Source organism: Neofelis nebulosa, chromosome 3 (genome assembly GCF_028018385.1).
Source record: "Neofelis nebulosa isolate mNeoNeb1 chromosome 3, mNeoNeb1.pri, whole genome shotgun sequence".
Taxonomy (NCBI): domain Eukaryota; kingdom Metazoa; phylum Chordata; class Mammalia; order Carnivora; family Felidae; genus Neofelis; species Neofelis nebulosa.
In genome coordinates this window covers 46,944,762-46,959,855 of record NC_080784.1, presented here as the reverse complement: position 1 = coordinate 46,959,855, position 15,094 = coordinate 46,944,762, and the positions used below count along the sequence as shown (strand labels likewise).

The window sequence follows — 15,094 nt, the reverse complement described above, 5'->3', positions numbered from 1 at the left end:
GAGAACGCAAGAGAGTGAGCACAAATGGGGAGAGGGGCAAAGAGAGAGAAGAGAGGGAAACCCAATCAGGCTCCACACTGTCAGCATAGAGCCTAACACAGGGCTTAAGCTCACAAACTTTTGATATCATGACCTGAGCCCAAATCAAGAGTCAGGTGTTTAATCTATTGAGTCACCCAGGTGCCCCACAAACTTTTAACTATAGAGAACAAACTGATGTTTACCAGAGGGAGATAGGTAGGGACATGGGTAAAATAGGTGACAGGGATTAAGGAGGACACTTGTGATGAGCACCAGGTGATGTATGGAAGTGTTGAATCAAGATATTGTACACTTGAAAACAGTATAAAAACTTTAAAAAGTTAGGGTAAGTTGGAAATAGCAGAGGATTTTTGGAACAAGTTCTGTTGTAGCAGAGGTATGGGAGTGCTTCCCTCTCACATCAAGCCTAAGCAAAGGCTTAAGAGGAACCACTCAGAATTTTCAGTTTGCATCTCTGGGAACTCTGAGGACACAGAGGACTGACATCTGGTTCGTTTGTGGAGAGGCGCTGTTGTTGGGCTAGCTGCTCTATGGAGAAGTTGTCACACTGAAGATAGTTTGTCCTTTTACTATTTGTTGGGACAAAGAATGCTTGAGCTGTTCCACCTGCCAGATAGGGGTCACATGTGAGAGTCTTCTCTTGCCTGCTCAACTAGGCATCTGGAGGGGTAGGGGTTCCAGCAAAATAAAGGCATGTGAGATGTACTGAGAAAAGAATTGTGAGCAACCAGTTCAAGAACATGCTTCCACCCAATTTAAGGGAATCGCAAAGGGGACCCTTAGTGATTAAGTATTATCCAGACTGCAACCCTTCTGCCCTTTCCCCTTGCATTTCTGATCCCCTTTATTTTCTTTAACTTTATTTTCTTAGCATGTAACTTCTAACATACCATGTAAGTTACAGATTAGTCATCTTTTTTTTTTTAAATGTTTATTTCTGAGACAGAGACAGAGCATTAGTGGGGGAGGGGCAGAGAGAGGGAGACACAGAATCAGAAGCAGGCTCCAGGCTCCGAGCTGTCAGCACAGGGCCCGACATGGGGCTTGAACTCACAGACCACAAGATCATGACCTGAGCCGAAGTCGGAAGCTCAACCGACTGAGCCACCCAGGCGCCCCGTAGTCATCTTTGTATTTTCTAGATGCTAAGATCCAAAAAGGCAGGGATCTTTGTACATGTTGTTCACTGATAGTTCCCAATCACCAGAATGATATTTGGGTCATGATAGGTACTAAAAAATATATATATATTTGCCTAATTTGAATATGAATTGAATTGGTATCTCCAAAGAGCAATGGAATAGCCCATGCAAGTAAATATTAAACACCTCCCCTTCCCAGACCCCCAGGGTGAGAGCATAGTGATCTAACAGCAGTCAAGTCCAGCGTTTCCTTCTCTGATCTCCCTTTTCTGTTCATTCTCTAACCTTGACCTACAATTCTGGAGAGGCTGGAGGTGGCTTAGTCAGTGTGCAACTAGAAACAAAAACTCAAAAAGGGTTAATAGGGAGGAGACTGACCTTTTTCCCAGTACAGGTAACCTGCCCAAGGAACACCTGAGCTGGAAGGGAGTAAAGCTTTAATTGTAACTAAAATTCAGTTTTACTATTAGTATTACTAATAATATACTGGACTGAACATAAAAAAAAAGAATGGCTGGAAAACTGTAAATGACTGGAGGAATGTTTAGTTACCTAAAGTTGACCTGAAAAGTCATGGAGGCTGCAAAAGGTTTCATCCAAATGCCTTGAGGGTTTGGAATGGGAAAACTTCTGATAACATTCCACCAGCTCTGCTTCTTCCATAAACCAGGCACATTCGCATGTTAAACGCACTCATATTCTTTTCCTCATTTACAGCACATTCCCTCCTGTCAAAATCCTGACTATCCTTTTACATGGACATGTTGGGACTGTTTCTTCTCCAGTATCACAGACATTTCAAGTCCACAGTTTATGTCCAATAGCCCTCATTTCCAGCATGTAATAAAGTGCCTGACACATTTAAAGCACTTAATAAATGTTTGATGAGTGAAGAAATGAATAAACGATGGGACTTCTTGAGATCAGAAAGCTTTATGAGCGGTAGGAGGGACAAACTTTATTCTAAAGTATATAGGAATGAAAATTACATAAGTAAAATGAGTGAGTGTGTGTCATTTATTGAAGACCTAGTAAAGGTCCAATCAGTTTCTCTTGAGTGAAAGAATGAATGAATTCATGCATGCTAACATAAATGAATGTGTGAAAAATGGCTGCATATATAGGCAAGGTTAAAAGAGTAAACACAATTTTGTTGGTTTATTTATTCATCTATATATCGATACAATTATTTGGTCCTTGTTTTTTTTTGTTTGTTTGTTTTTCCAGATGATCCTTGTATTTGTACTAAGCATTGGGTCTCTCATAATCTATTTCATCAACTCTTCTGAGTGAGTAAAATCCCCAGTCATCCTTGTCTTCTGTGTCATTAGGTTGCCAGCTAATTTGGAATTTTCTGCCGGGAATAATGTTTAATATGCTTTCAGGCATACACACATATAAACTCATTAAAAAAAGGGTGAGTATTCCTCCCATGAAGCACTAAATCTAGTTTCACCAGAAAATGCATGAATTTCCCCTGTATCCTGTCATTGTGCATTGCTACGGGCTGTGGTGCTGTATACACATCTATTTTAGAGTCTCTGAGACTAGAAGCCTCCAGCTGTGGTCTCCACCCTTGGACCACTCCTGAGGGTGTTCTGTGTCTTTGGAATCCTTAAGTGTTGAAACAGAATCTTTATAGTTGTTTCAGGGTTTGTCATAGGTTTCAAACAACTTTGGATGGGTTTGAAGATGGAACATGCTAGATCTCACCTGGGATAAAGGAGCAAGTTATTGTCTGCTCTTCTCTGAAGCCATTCTCATCTTCTATACCCAAGTTAGAATGGTTTCTTGGACACAGCCTAATCTAATCTGAGCTCCACGCTGATCAGCTGGGAATTACACTGGATTTCTAGCTGAAGTAAAATTGGTATTATGGGGCCACAGAAGTCAGGCAATTTTGGAAATGCTAGGGAAACTAGTAGTCTTTGCTTTGTGAACTCCTTACTGACCTTTTAGGAAATTTTCTTTACATTTGGGTTCATATCAGTCCATTTGACTTAGTGTAGGTCTGTATGAGAAGGGCACAGATGTCAAAATGTCCTGGCTGGGCAGATAGTTTTGCAAACCAAGAAGAGCCACATAATCTCTGTGCATCTGAATCCTCATCGATAAAACAGAAATAGAACCAATAAACTCTATGAAAGGACGAACAGGTAATTGTCCTGTTATTTTCAGCTCCACATGCAGTCCTGTGGTTTTGTTTGTGCATACCTTTCCTCCCAAGGGAAAAGTAATTTCCTTAAAATGTGAACGTAAGTGTCTTGCATTAACCATTCATGGTGAATAAATAGAACATTGCCTACTCTTTATTTGGTCTTCTATAGTAAAACTTTTAAAATGTACATCTGTATAAATGGTTCTTATTTCTTTTCCAGCCCTGTTGGAAGCTGTTCTTCATACCAAGACAAAACCATCCCTATTGATTTGACTTTCAATGTGTTCTTTAGTTTCTATTTTGGGTTGAGAGTAAGTATCTATGGAAAGTGGGAGGAAACAAATGAACACAACAGGTGCAACGTAAAGAGGTCTTTATGTGCCTTAGTTGTACAATCTGTCTCTGTTTTCAGGCTCTACAGCTAGAGGGTGTGTGCCCTAACCTGTCCAATGTATAAAGAGACATGAAAACTCTCCCTTGCACTTAACACTGTATCTAGGCCAAAAATTCTGGTGCAAATGAAAATGATTCCTTTGGATACCCTGTCACACTGTCCTCCTTATTGGCTTCCCAACCTACCACTGAGAAAGCTTTACTAATAATCACAAGCTAAGAAACCTGAGGAACAGCCTCTGAAATGTCATTGGCTCAACCGATTCCACTGATGGGACATGTGCCATATAATTGTATAAAATACTTTAATACCTTTGTTTCATTTTTGTTACACTCATCTATTAAATAGTTCTATCATTCCATAGGCATTTATTGAGGATCCATCATAGGTCTAGATTTCAATGTATTTATCCATCACATGTTTATGGGTGTGTGTATATATATGTGTGTGTATGTATATGTGTGTGTATGTATATATATACACACACACATATATCTGTATTTTTATGACCTTCCTTCAAAACCTAACTCTGACCACACTGACCATCAAAATCTTTTTATAGTAATTTATCCCTCTATATATGCTTGCTTTCTTAATCCAAATAGGGAAGCTCATAGACACAGGTCTTGGCCAGCCAAACTTCTAGAAAGTTGTACTTTTTCCATTAAGGGCCATTTTAAATCATGTATCTTTGTTCACAAGTAGGAGGCTTTAGGGGCATCTGGGTGGCTCAGTTGGTTAAGCATCTGACTTCAGCTCACGTCATGATCTTGCTGTTCATGAGTTCAAACCCTGCATCAGGTTCTGTGCTGACAGCTTTGGAGCCTGGAGCCTGCTTCAGATTCAGTGTCTCCCTCTCTCTCTGCCCATCCCCCACTCACACTCTGTCTCTGTCTCTCAAAAATGAATACATGTTAAAAAAAATTTTAGGAGCGCCTGGGTGGCTCAGTCAGTTAAGCGGCCGACTTCGGCTCAGGTCATGATCTCGCGGTCAGTGAGTTCAAGCCCCGTGTCAGGCTCTGTGCTGACAGCTCAGAGCCTGGAGCCTGTTTCAGATTCTGTGTCTCCCTCTCTCCGACCCTCCCCCGTTCATGCTTTCTCTGTCTCAAAAATAAATAAACGTTAAAAAAAATTTTTTAAAGGAGGCATTATATAATTCTATATATCAGAAAGCTCTAAGAGCATCAATAGGTTCAAAGTGTTTATTCTGATGTGTAAGTGTTAAGATCTGGTGAGTAAAATGGGTTCATGTTCATTTACTGAACACCCATTAAAGGAAGTTCTTTGTAAAAAAAAAAAAATTAGAGTTTATTTATTTATTTTGAGAGAGAGGGAGAGAGACTGAGAAGGAGAGGGGCAGAAAGAGGGAGAGTGAGAATCCCAGGCAGGCTCCATGCTGTCAGCTCAGAGCCAGATGCGGGCTATGAGATCATGACCTAAGCCGAAACCCAAGAGTCCTGCTTAACCGACTGAGCCACCCAGGTGCCCCTGAAGGTACAGTCTTTATGTAAATACATATTTATCTACATTTCTATACTAATATATATTCAAGTATATAGCTATCTGAGTACATATGCGTGTGTATGTATAGGTATGTAATAGATTGAGATCAAAGCTTCAGTTGAGTGAGATGAGTTAATAAAGCCACTGGTATGTTCATTTTTAAATTCTCGAGGGTAACAGAATATGGAGTCTTTTGTTTCCATTTCATAGTTTGTGGCAGCGGATGACAAGATCAAGTTTTGGTTGGAGATGAATTCAATTGTAGACATCTTTACCATTCCACCAACCTTTATTTCTTATTATTTGAAGAGTAACTGGCTAGGTAAGTGCATTGTGGGAATCAGGTGTAGTCTCTCAAAAATAAATAAATAAATTTAAGTCTTCCACTTTCACTCATAAGTATCCTTCATTTCCATTTTTTAAATGGCCTAAATGCCATTTAAAACCATTTTTCACCATGATTATATGATTTTGTAATATATTTTTAAAACCTGTTTTTTTTTTAAACCTCAGTACCTGGTAACGTACCTGATGCACAGTAGGTGACACTGGTTATTTATTGTTTGTGGACTGATTCATCCACTGTCTGAGAGGCAAGGTCCAAACCCCCCGTCCCCCTGAGGCACCTATATGCTAGAATCCCACGTGGACTGGAAGAGATGAAAAGTCTCCACTGGTCTCTCAAAGCAATAAATCATCATATCCAGACAGGCTGTGACATGTTATATATCTAACTGCTTACTTTGTCTTTATGGGCAGTGCATGGACATTAAGTGGCTTCTATCAGTTTTTATGGAATTTTATATTATTATTTATTACCTATCAAATATTCCTTGCTGTTGGAATTATCAAACTACGTAAAGTAAAATATCATGGGAAAGCTGAGGAACAGACCATAGAGATTCTATAATCAGGAGTTTAAGTGGTTAATGACTAATTTACTGTCTGTTCTAAAGAGGAATTCTATAGGGTGAAATGTGAGTAGTGCTTATTATATGCGAGGCCTGCTCCCACATGCTTTCTATGATTAGTTCAACAGCCCTATGGGCTAGGTACTTTTAATTCCCATTTTGTAGATGAGGAACTAGAGACATGAAGGGAATTGCTTTAGATTACAACAGCTGTTAAGTGTTAGGGCCAGGACCTGAACTAGAGCTCATGCCCTTAAACCCGTGGCCTTACATTGTATGTGAGCATCTCAGAGATAGAAAGAAGGTAAGTAGTCCCGATTGTGTTACAACCCTGACTACTTCCGGAAGTGACCCTCTTCTTTTGGCAGATTTGTCCTTTTGATTGCTTTGTAGGTTTAAGGTTCTTAAGAGCTTTGCGGCTGCTAGAGCTCCCTCAAATCTTGCAAATTCTCCAAGCCATCAGAACCAGGTAAATGCTAGCCCTGCCGTAAGTCCTGCTTGCTTGCTGATTTGGATTAGGAAATTAAAAATGTAAACTGAACCTTCAGTTCCTTTCCCATCGGAATTTCAGTGTAAACCCCATGAAATCCCTTAGCTCCTAAGATATTATTCATCCCCTTACTCCTGTTGTATTAATATCACATGCTGACTAGGAAGTTGACAATCATTTGAGTCTGTTTTGTAGAGCTACATTGTGTAAGTCCATTTAGACTTTAATTCTGCCTCCTCCCCACCAAAAAAATTAAAATGAAAGCAATCCAAAGGTTTTGGTTCTATATACTTGCTATCATGAATCACGTCTCTTCTATCTAGGAATGTGAGACAGTTTTTCTGACCGTGAGGCACCCAGTAGCAGCAATGAAATCGCTTACAAAAATAGAGCTGCCTAAATGTCTCAAAAAAAAAATTGCAAACTACCTTTGAGCAGCAATACTTCTAAAGTGTTATGCAGTTTGGTTTAATGTTACCCACTGAAAATCTTCATGCTTCTATGTTCTCCCCAGAAACATCAAATTTTATAGGCCAGGTGATTTCGCTGCTAGGCGTTCGTGCATCATGGAGCAGTTGGGATTAGAAAGGGCTGTTCTTGTGTAACAGGTAACCCTACCTGAAAACCACAGAGATTTCAGCTAAACTCTAGAACTTTACTGAGGACATAGGAGCTTGTCCAATCCTTTTCACTGAAAGAGCCTGGTATGAGTTTAGCAAGACATTTCTGTGATCTACTCAAAATTCCATTTTGCAGACCCATTCTCTGGATTCCCAGGACACTGCACTTTGTACTGTTACTTTAGACAATGTGGCAATCTATTAAATTTAGTTTATGATGATACATATATATTTGTAAAAGCAATATAATATCAGGCTGGTGGATAGCATAGCAAAGTGTAAAATTTTTGAACAAGCGTGTGTGACTGGGTATGTTCAGAACTGGGCATCTCAGACTCTAATGTGCATATGAATCAAACAGAGGATCCCTACAACAATGCAGATCTGTAGATCAGGGGTGGGGGCTGGGATCCTGCATTTCTAATAATGCTCCCAGGTAAGCGCACCATTGCTTCTGGCCCATGAACCACACTTAGAATAGTCGGATTTTAGAGGACTTGTGTTGTTCTGGAATCTGTCTGAACCCAACAACTTTTTGTCTTTCTTCCTCTAGCAGTTCAGTGAAGTTTTCCAAACTGTTATCAATAGTCCTCAGTACCTGGTTCACTGCTGCAGGATTCATTCATCTGGTAAGCATTTCCTCAAACTCTCAAGTGTTTCTGGTCAGCATGAACATCTTTCCTTTAAAAAATGCAGGCAGACCTTCTGAACTCCTGTCTCTTTCACTGTAACCAGTGTGCAGTTTATCTTTTTACCTCCCCTTTCTTGGTCTTCTGCACTCCCATATTCTCCACAAATACGTGTTTCCTGCACTCAAGGTATCTATGTTCCTTCCTTCAACATTCAAAACTTGCTCTTAAGAAAGGATCTAATAAGCTTACACTTCAAAATTATAAGCAGTAGGTGAACCTTATTGTTGTATCTTCATAGGAGTCTCAGCATTTAAAAAAAAAAAGTCAAAGAAATGAAAGCAGTGAGAACTGTCACACTTATGAACTAGGAGAGCTGTGGGAGACAAATTGCTAGGTTACAAAGGGGAGCTTTAGGGCTTTCTCAGTTCTCCTGAAATCCATCTGCATATATAGCTGCCTCCTTTGCCTGTAGGAAAGGCTCATTTTTTTTTAAAGTTTTTAAAAATTTATTTATTTTTGAGAGAGAGAGAGAGAGAGAGAGAGACAGCTTGAGTGGGGGAGGGGCAGAGAGAGAAACAGAATCCCAAGTAGGCTCCAGGCTCTGAGCCATCAGCACAGAGCCTGATGAGGGCCTAGAACTCATGAGCTGTGAGATCATGACCTGAGCTGAAGTCGGATGCTTAACCGACTGAGCCACACAGTCATCCCAGGTGCCCTGAGGCTCCTTCTTATCTCACATAATCAGAGTTATAATAAATGGATTTCAACAATAAGGAACAAACTCTTGGACTTCATTGCTTGAAGACAGTTGAGGAGCAGTCATTGAAAATGCAGAAATTGAAATAGGATGTTGAAAGCAAAGGTCTTTGAGAAAAAGAAACAAAACAAAAAGCACAGCAGGAGTCTTTTTCACTTGAGTCCTCTCAAAATTAATTAAAGCATTAATGGCAAAACGGAAAAAGAATTTTAAAGTTACCATCTTCAGCTGATCAAGAAAAATGCCAAACACCAAATGTAAACCATGATCCGAGCCTTCAAAAAATCTGAAACCAGCCACATCCCTCCTCCATCCTCAAGCAGGAGAGAAATTTCCTTGAAAGAAGATCACAGTAGTACAAGTGGATCCCGGGCTCTAGAGGGTTGCACCTAGGTGCATGGGCCCGCCATGGGAGCAGCAATCATCAGTGTCTTTTTGGAGACCTGCTGGCCATCACAGAATGGTAGGCAAGAGTGCTCAAGGAGAAACTTTTTTGTCATCAATAGCAGTTCCCCATGAAGGGCTCTTAGGCTGAATGTGGCCTATAGACCTATTTTGTCTGACCTAATTATGTTTGTACTTTCTGTTCTAATTTTTTATTGCTTTCTAACTTTTACAGAGAGCTCACATAAAATCCCAGATTTCTGGATTCTTTGGGAAAATACAAAGTTTGGCAATCCAGTCTCTCAAGGCCACTACCAGTCCTAGTTGTAGACTTGATGCTCTCTGTTAACAGCATGTGCTCTTGAGTTGGACACAGCCAGGCTCACTTGAATCAAAGTCTCTTGCTTAACCCTTCTAAGCATGTGAACCTTGCTAGTCACCCAGGTGAGGAGACCTCCAGCAAGGATATATGCAGAGAAAGAAGAAGCAACCAGATGGCTTGTGACTTAAGGGGATCCACTGTGAGTCACCCCAATGTCTGGAATGTTGAAAGCCTAGAAGAGCTATATCCCAGAGCGTAGAAAATGGCAGATTTGCTTGGGAGGATATTTGAAATGACAAACCAAAATAAAAACTATAATTGTCCCAACTCACCAGCTGCACATATAACTACTGGCCTTCACCTAAAAGTTGATACCCTCAGGGCACCTGGGTGGCTCACTCGGTTAAGCGTCCGACTTCGGCTTAGGTCATGATCTCGTGGTTTGTGAGTTTGAGCCCCGCGTTGGGCTCTGTGCTGACAGCTCAGAGCCTGGAGCCTGCTTCAGATTCTGTGTCTCCCTCTCTCTCTACCCCTACCCCACTCACACTCGGTCTCTCACTCCTCCAAAAATAAATAAACATTAAAGAAAAATTTTTTAAATTTGATACCCTCAAAAGGTGAGTGTTAACCAGAAGTAATCAAGAAGGGGCCTATGCTTAAATTCTGCCAAAAATAACAAGGGGGTATAGTGGAGAAAATAGAGAAAAGAGAGAAAAGAAGAAAAGAGAGACATCAGCATAACAACAGTTACTTAATATAACACTTATAAGAACAATAATTACAAGATAATTTGTCCAAGGAAACGGAGAAGAAAAAAAAATCCATATTTGAGAAAAAATGCAAATAAAAGGGTTTAAAAACTAAAAATACTAATTCAAACAAAATATATAAGGTTTTAAATAAAAGACTATTAAACAGTAGCAGGAGTTGGAAAACAGGCTGAATGATATCAGAGAAAAAGAAGAATGATACCAGAGGAAAAAGTATTACAGAGCTGAAAATGACATTAGAGGAAACCAAAATGTAATCAAACGTGACACAAACATGCTCAGGAACATAGTGGACAGGATTGCAGCAGTGTGACATGGAAAAGAACAAAGGCATTCCAGCAACGTCAACTGAACATACTCTAAAATTAGTGTTCCTAGAGCAAAGGACAAGACAGGTGACACCAGAAGAAGTCACCAAAATAAAGTCTTGAATCTGTGGGTTAAAAAAAAATTAATGTTTATTTTTGAGAGAGACAGAGACAGAACATGAGTGGGGGAGGAACAGAGAGAGGGAGACAGAGCCCCCGAAGCAGGCTCCAGACTCCAAGCCCACAGCCGGATGCAGGGCTCAAACTCACAAACTGTGAGATATGACCTGAACTGAAATTGGATGCTTAACCAACAGAGCCACCCAGACACCCCTTAAATCTGTGGGTTAAAGGGTATATGTCCCAGTGTTGCAGGATTCTTTAGCTCAATACCCAGGGAAACTTGTCTTGCCACTTCGAAGAATGAAGAGGAGAACACAGAATAAAATGAGCAGCAGGCAAAAGTTTTTATTAAAAAGTAAGAATAATGGAAGCAAGGATCGTACAAAAGCTCTCTTTGAAGATAAGGGGCACATGAAAGTGAATGCCCCAGATGATAGGCAAGGGACTTTATTTTATAGGGTTTTGGCCCATTCCTTTTTCTTTGTTCCCTTTGTTTCTTTTTAGGTTCTTTTTTTTTTTTATTGGTCTGATAACTATAAATGCAGACTTGTTTATTCCTGAGGGGAACCTGGGGCAGGAGTAGGTGGTGCTTGTTACATTTGTAAGGAAAACTTTGTGTCTGAGAGAGGTTTCCTCATGGTCAGGCCCCAGGAGAGATTTTTCCGAGGTAGTTTTTCTCATGGGTAGATGTTCCTAGCATTCTTTTCAAATATGTGGTTTGCTCACTCCCAGGGACCTTCAAGCCCTAGCCTCTCCCTTTCTGCCTACTGAATCCTATCTTTCCCTATCATACCAGGAAAAATGACACAAATTATTTATTCCAACCATATTATGGAGCAGTTTACTGATTTTCAAGGATAAGGAGAGAATCCAAGCAGAACCAAGCAAAGTCTATAAAAGGGGGAGAAATGAAACTCGCCTCCAATTTGTCAATGTCCATCGTTACCAGAAGGTGATAGAGTAGGGTCTGCAAAGTTGGTGTGAAAGTATAAGCTATCCTGTCATTTTAAATATTCAAGAGAAAATAGCACCCAGGAGTCCCTTTTAAAAGCATATCTCGAGGGGCGCCTGGGTGGCTCAGTTGATCAAGTGTCTGACTCTTGGTTTCAGCTCAGGCCATGATCTTGCAGTTCGTGTGATTGAGCCCCACGTTGGGCTCTGCGCTGGCAATGTGGAGCCTGCTTGGGATTCTCGCTCTCTACCCCCCTCTGCCCCTCTCCTGCTTGTATGTGCATGTGCTCTCTCTCAAAATAAAAATAAATAAACTTAAAAAATACGTACCTTGATGGTAAAATCCAGCCATATAGGAGATGAATCAAAACTAGGAACTCAGGAATGAGGAAACCATGATATAAAGTAATGGTGGGGATTATTGAATGAATTAAAAACAGCGCTAAGGCATAGCCAAAGGCGTTATGGCTACAGACTAGGGCACACATGTACCATGTAAAGATAACATAACTTGTGTGAGTGATGGCAAGGTAAGAGGAGAGGGGGGATCCCCCTAGCGTCCTCCATAGCATTTCTTATCTGAAGTTGAACGATGTCAAGCTTGAAACATAAAATTTCAGTTCTGAAATATGAAGTTAAAAATAGATGATAACTCAGTATCTTAACATTGGTCCAAAATCCTTTACCTTAACTTTATCTTATCTCCCATCTGGGTCTCTGCTCACATGGTTTTGGAGGAAGAGCAGAGTGGACAAGGGGGCCAGCAGCAGGCCACCAACTCTTGGAGAGTGCTGGGAGGGAGGGAGGGAAGAGGTTTGAAACACTAAATACCCCCAAAGAGAGTGAGCTGAACCTTAAAAATGTTACTTAATTTATTGTGAGGGAGAATTCCAGGTTGCAATAAACTTAGTTTTAGTTTATACAACAGGTTGTACCAAGATACGATCTAATCCCTGTGCTATGATGCTGTTAACAGACACTATGGGGTTTCAGCTTAAAACTGTCTCAGGCAACTCTTTTAATCCTGAGGGAATATATATGACATAATCTGTGTGTTTTAAACTGGTTTTCTTAGAATGTACTAGTCTCAGACAACAGTGAAGACTCCAGAAGTTAGTGGAAGCAGATTAGTAGACTTTGCAACAAAACCCTCTGCCAGCTTTGGGAGTTAAGTGTACATGTATGATCCCTTTCTTATTTTGGAATAGGGTATTATAAGGAGTCCATACTCTTAACCTACTCCTCATTTATTTATTTTTGAGAAGAGAGAGACACAGCATGAGCAGGGGAGGAGAGAGAAAGAGGGAGGCACAGAATCTGAAACAGGCTCCAGGCTCTGAGCTGTCAGCACAGAGCCCGACATGGGGCTCGGACTCCCGGACTGTGAGGTCATGACCTGAGCCAAAGTCGGAGGCTCAACCAACTGAGCCACCCAGGCGCCCCTCTATTTCAGTTCTTAACAACAAAACAAAAAAATCTACTTTTCCAGGCATCTCTAACATCTTAACATTTTTGCTCTAAATAGAAATGGAAAACATCCAAGAAATATGTAAGATATTTGGGAAAAAATGTCAAAAAATGGAAAAAGAAAGGAAAGTTGTATACATTATATAATTGTCATTTATAACACATAATAATATATGACATATCATATATTTATAAGTTTATATATACCACAAATACATAGTGCCATTGCCTAAGTTACTCATTTTAATATAAAAAGGTAATCTAATGAGTTTAATTTTCTTAAAATGTGAAGACTTAGGGAGAAATCAGAGGAAATATTCTTCAGAGTTTTTTTTTTTTAATCATGGAAAAAAAATTTATTTTTTTTTGGCAGGGAGTGGCAGTGGGGAATAATGTGGAAAATTTGTTTGCTTTTTCTTAGACACTAGCCTTCATTCTCTTAAGCACATTGAAGTGAAGTGCTCATGTAAGTGCTTCCTTTTCAATAATAACCCTGAGCTACTGGTAAATAAGAATAAATAATAATTGCTCGATTTCAGAACCTGGCTTATCTGAGTCTCATGGCTCTAGAATGCAATGACTTGCCCAAATGAAAGGAAAGAGATACAGGCAGCCAGTACCCCTGGGGAGCTCTCCAAATGTGGGCCCAAGCTACATCCTCCCTCAGAGTTCAGCAGTAATCGCAGTGAAGAAAACAAGACTTCACGATCTCTACACACACTTTGCAAACCCTTTAACACAGGCTAGGAATCATTAATACTTCATTTGGATTGAATTAAGTGAAACTAAGCCAATGTTTTTCCTATTCTTTATAAACATTCCGTTGGATTCCATTAAGAGACCTTTCCTGAATCTCCTCTTTTTGAACAGGTGGAAAATTCTGGTGATCCCTGGCTCAAAGGTAGAAATTCACAGAACATATCATATTTTGAATCTATTTACCTGGTCATGGCAACAACGTCAACTGTTGGCTTTGGAGATGTGGTAGCCAAGACATCCCTAGGACGGACCTTCATCATGTTTTTCACCCTGGGGAGTTTGGTGAAGAATATTTTTAATATCTTTGAATATAGCTACATTAACCCAACACATGTAGTTAATGGTGATAAATAAAGCAATACAGGTTTGAGAGTGAATGTTGCATTATTCAGAGCAAGTGTGAAATGAAAATGGAAAGATACTTAGATCCCATGTTTTCCAAACTGCATCCTCTGGAGCACATGCTTCAGTTGCATGATTGCCAAAGATGAGGATGGCAGACAAAGGAGAGCAGACTTTATTTATGAATCTGCATTGAATTGAGCAATCCTATATTCCTTTACCTCTTGCCCATCAGACTGAAGTCTTTCTTCCAATGAGGAAGGGCATTTGAGATTTGATTTGAATGAGCCAAATGAGTAACTCTCTCTGAACTAGCATTCTACTTCAGATATGTGAACATCTGTGCTTGGTTCAAGAGTGTATCATGGACAAAGGAAACCTCTTTTAGTTACTTTAACTTCAGCTCCTTAAAAACCGGTAACAGAGTTCTCCCCTCCACCTTTCTGATATTCCCCTGTCCATATTATTACTACATCCCCTCATTTCAGTCATTTCCCCTAAACCTCTCTCTGTCCCACGTTTTATTTTTTTTCTAAGCCTCACATAGTATCACGTCAGAAGAGTCAGAAGTGCAGTTAGTTGTGACTAGAGGACAAAAGGGACAGGAAGTGTGCCTTACCACTTGTCTTTGCTTTCATAATTTGGAATGCTGCAAAGCATTTTATTTGATTTAAACCAAATCCAAAGGTCAAGGAAGAAAAATGGCCTGCATTTTGAAATACAGTTCGCAGATAAGAGAAAGTCTTATGCACCTTCTTTCTCTTTTATAATCTCAGAATTTTAGAATGTCCTTGAAAACAATGAGATCTGGGGGTGCCCGGGTGGCTCAGTCCATTAAGCATCCAACTTCAGCTCAGGTCATGACCTCACACAGTTCATGGGTTCGAGCCCCTCATTGGGCTCTATGCTGACAGCTCAGAGCCTGGAGCCTGCTTCAGATTCTGTGACTCCCTCTCTCCCTGCCCTGCTCGTGCACGCTCACTCTCTCTCTCTCTCTTTCAAAAACAAACATTAAAAAA

General features: G+C 40.2%; 1 protein-coding gene across 2 annotated transcripts in view; it reads left to right on the top strand.

Annotated features, from left to right (window-relative positions):
* Positions 1-15,094, top strand: part of KCNU1 (potassium calcium-activated channel subfamily U member 1) — a 150,546-nt gene that overhangs the window by 18,991 nt on the left and 116,461 nt on the right. The window contains exons 3-8 of one of the 2 annotated variants that reach the window (XM_058720711.1): positions 2,412-2,473; positions 3,563-3,653; positions 5,450-5,561; positions 6,544-6,619; positions 7,814-7,889; positions 13,845-14,015. In XM_058720711.1, coding sequence (XP_058576694.1) covers positions 2,412-2,473; positions 3,563-3,653; positions 5,450-5,561; positions 6,544-6,619; positions 7,814-7,889; positions 13,845-14,015 — 588 coding nt within the window. The remainder of the gene's footprint in view (positions 1-2,411; positions 2,474-3,562; positions 3,654-5,449; positions 5,562-6,543; positions 6,620-7,813; positions 7,890-13,844; positions 14,016-15,094) is intronic. The other variant, XM_058720713.1, reaches the window with a different exon arrangement.